The sequence below is a fragment of the Gossypium hirsutum genome, chromosome D11 (assembly GCF_007990345.1).
Source record: "Gossypium hirsutum isolate 1008001.06 chromosome D11, Gossypium_hirsutum_v2.1, whole genome shotgun sequence".
Classification (NCBI taxonomy): domain Eukaryota; kingdom Viridiplantae; phylum Streptophyta; class Magnoliopsida; order Malvales; family Malvaceae; genus Gossypium; species Gossypium hirsutum.
The window spans coordinates 16,659,989-16,662,473 of NC_053447.1; the positions used below are offsets into that span (position 1 = coordinate 16,659,989).

General features: G+C 33.3%; 1 protein-coding gene across 1 annotated transcript; it reads right to left on the reverse strand.

The window, feature by feature from the left end:
- Positions 1-373: 373 nt before the first annotated feature.
- LOC107912630 (uncharacterized) lies at positions 374-1,384 on the reverse strand. Its single transcript, XM_016840902.2, has 2 exons — positions 1,237-1,384; positions 374-1,086 (listed from the first exon to the last, which is right to left on the reverse strand). Exon 2 carries the CDS (start codon positions 1,066-1,068, stop codon positions 415-417), a length of 654 nt encoding a protein of 217 aa, XP_016696391.1. The 5' UTR covers positions 1,069-1,086; positions 1,237-1,384; the 3' UTR covers positions 374-414.
- Between the last annotated feature and the right edge of the window lie 1,101 nt (positions 1,385-2,485).

The following is a 2,485-nucleotide window of genomic DNA, read 5'->3' on the forward strand; positions in this document are numbered from 1 at the left end:
ATAATAACACATGAAATATGTACAATGTTAAAATTAAAAAATATATTAAATTGTAAGTAAAACAAAATTTAAAATGAGAGTACTAAATGTAATTATTTATGATGATGTTACCATTAATTTTAAATTAATATTGAAGTAATTTATAATACCAATTCAATCGAAAATATTATGAAGAACGAAAAATGTGATCAACTCATCAGTCCCTCGAGGAATTTGGGCTCATAGAGATTCCCAAAGTTAGCTGTTGGCTTTGTCCAAATTAAGTGCAGAAAAATTTTACATGCCAATTTGAGATGATTTTTCATGCAAAAGATTGGGAATGGAATGAAGAATTGATGACGCAAATGAAGATGTTGTTGTGGTAGAGCGCATGTAAAATTCAAAAGAATATTTTCAGACCCCATCTCAATTAATCTAGAAAATATCAAGAATATCCAGGATGGAACGGTTGCAAACAGGGCAGGATCCACGGTTGAGGCACACTTCCCTGGAACATACCCTGCAAAAGGCGTGCCCACATGGAATAAAAGCCGCTCCTTTCTTCCTCTCCATGCACACGCAGCACATCCAATCGCAGCTCCCTCCTCCTCCACCTTCATTTTCAACCACCTCTTTCCTCTGCTTCTTCTTCAGTTGCTCTTCTTGTTGTGTCCAACAATCTTCACCCTCCGTTTCTTCAATCAATCTCATCAATGTCTTTACCTGCACCGGTCTGGGACCCACGTTGTTGGTGTTGTCGTTGGTTCCCCGCAAATTACGCTCCGCGGCCAGCGCCATTGCTAAGTTCATCCCCGAGGCGGATGTCGGCGGGGTGGGTACCGCTTGCTGTTGCTGGTGGTGGTGGCGGGCCAGCAACAGGGGGACGGTGGCGCTGTTTACGACATTGAATCGGGTGGTGGTCCTGGTAATGACTTGTTGTGATTGAGGTGTTTCTTCATCTTCGTCGAGGATTGAAATGGTGGAAATTCTGGGTCTGGGATTCCATGTGGCTCCACAGCAACCCATCCCCATTGCCTTCAAACCTAACCTCTGTTTGAGATTCTTCCACTTGGTTATTCTGCTCTCCATTTCTTCCACTCGGTGTTTCTACATGCACAAATGTTTAATATGATGATCATTCACACTGCAAATTTAAAAATATATATATATTCAAATACAAGGAAAATCAAATGTATAGATGAGCACATGCTAATTCATTTCAATTAAAAAGAAAAGATTGGAAAGTAGAAGCAAAACCTGAGAGTGGCGATGGAGTGAAGAGTGAAGAGATGGGGATGTAATTTAAGGAGTGATACTGAGACATAAGAGAAGAGTGGGTCCATTCTCCCCAAGCTTTCCAGAAAGAAATTGAAAAAGGAAACATTGCACCCTTTGACATGGCTCACCCTTTTTAGTTACTGTACTCTCAAATTATTGCTTAACTTAAGCTCTCCTGCATCTTCAGTATTGCAAATATTAATAAAAACATATAACAATCAATGGATAGTGAATCACAGGATATATGGTGAGTGAAACTACATAGATAGCAGCCAATCAAATGTTCAGTTATATACTTTGGGTCATACAACGAATGTTTTACATTTGTTAATTAGATACAATCAATTAGTCACTACTTGGAGCCAACAAAGTAGTAATACTTTATTATTATCAAACACAACAACTTTCAAACATTAAAATATAATTACAATTATATTAATAAATTTAATTATTAAAATATTAAAATATTATCATAGGTAAAACTAATAATTTCACACTTACGCAAGTATATATTCTTTGAAAGGAGATGAATGGGACATCCTTTTAATTTTTGCTTCTCAAAGTCAAAAAAGCCATGAAATCCGGGCATTATGAGTTAGGTACTCCAACACCTAAATTAATCATGGAAAACGAGGGCTCAAATCTTTATTAAGTAGACAATCTCTTAAGCACGATTATGGCATATACTCATCAACATATATAGTTAATACATTTATAGTCAAAATTAAGCTATGATCAATGATTATATTTTTTTTTGTTAATTTTAGTTTTGTTCTTTTTTTAGTTAAGTTTAATCATTATTATTATTTTAAATAAAAATATTAACTAAAATATTAATTCTTTAATAAGATTGGCATAGTAATCTGGGTGACAATCCACGTATACTCAAAGTCGGCATGTCACTATTTATCTTATATATCACGGTAACAAATAATTTAAAGATTATAAAATATTCAAAAAATTTTAAAAAAAAAGTTAAAAGTTATAATTTTTTTTTATAAAAATTCAAAATAAAAGCATTAAATACATACGAATTGCCATGCGAGCTAACTGTGTTTTAAAATTTAACATTTTAGTTAGTATTTCTTTTGAAGAACAGCAAAAATCTAAATCTTTTTAAAAAGCTGATGGTCAAATTAAATTATTTTTAAAAATCTAAATTTAACTTTAAAAAAATAAGAATTAAATTGATAAAAAATATAAATATTGAGTAGACATTACGCCAAAA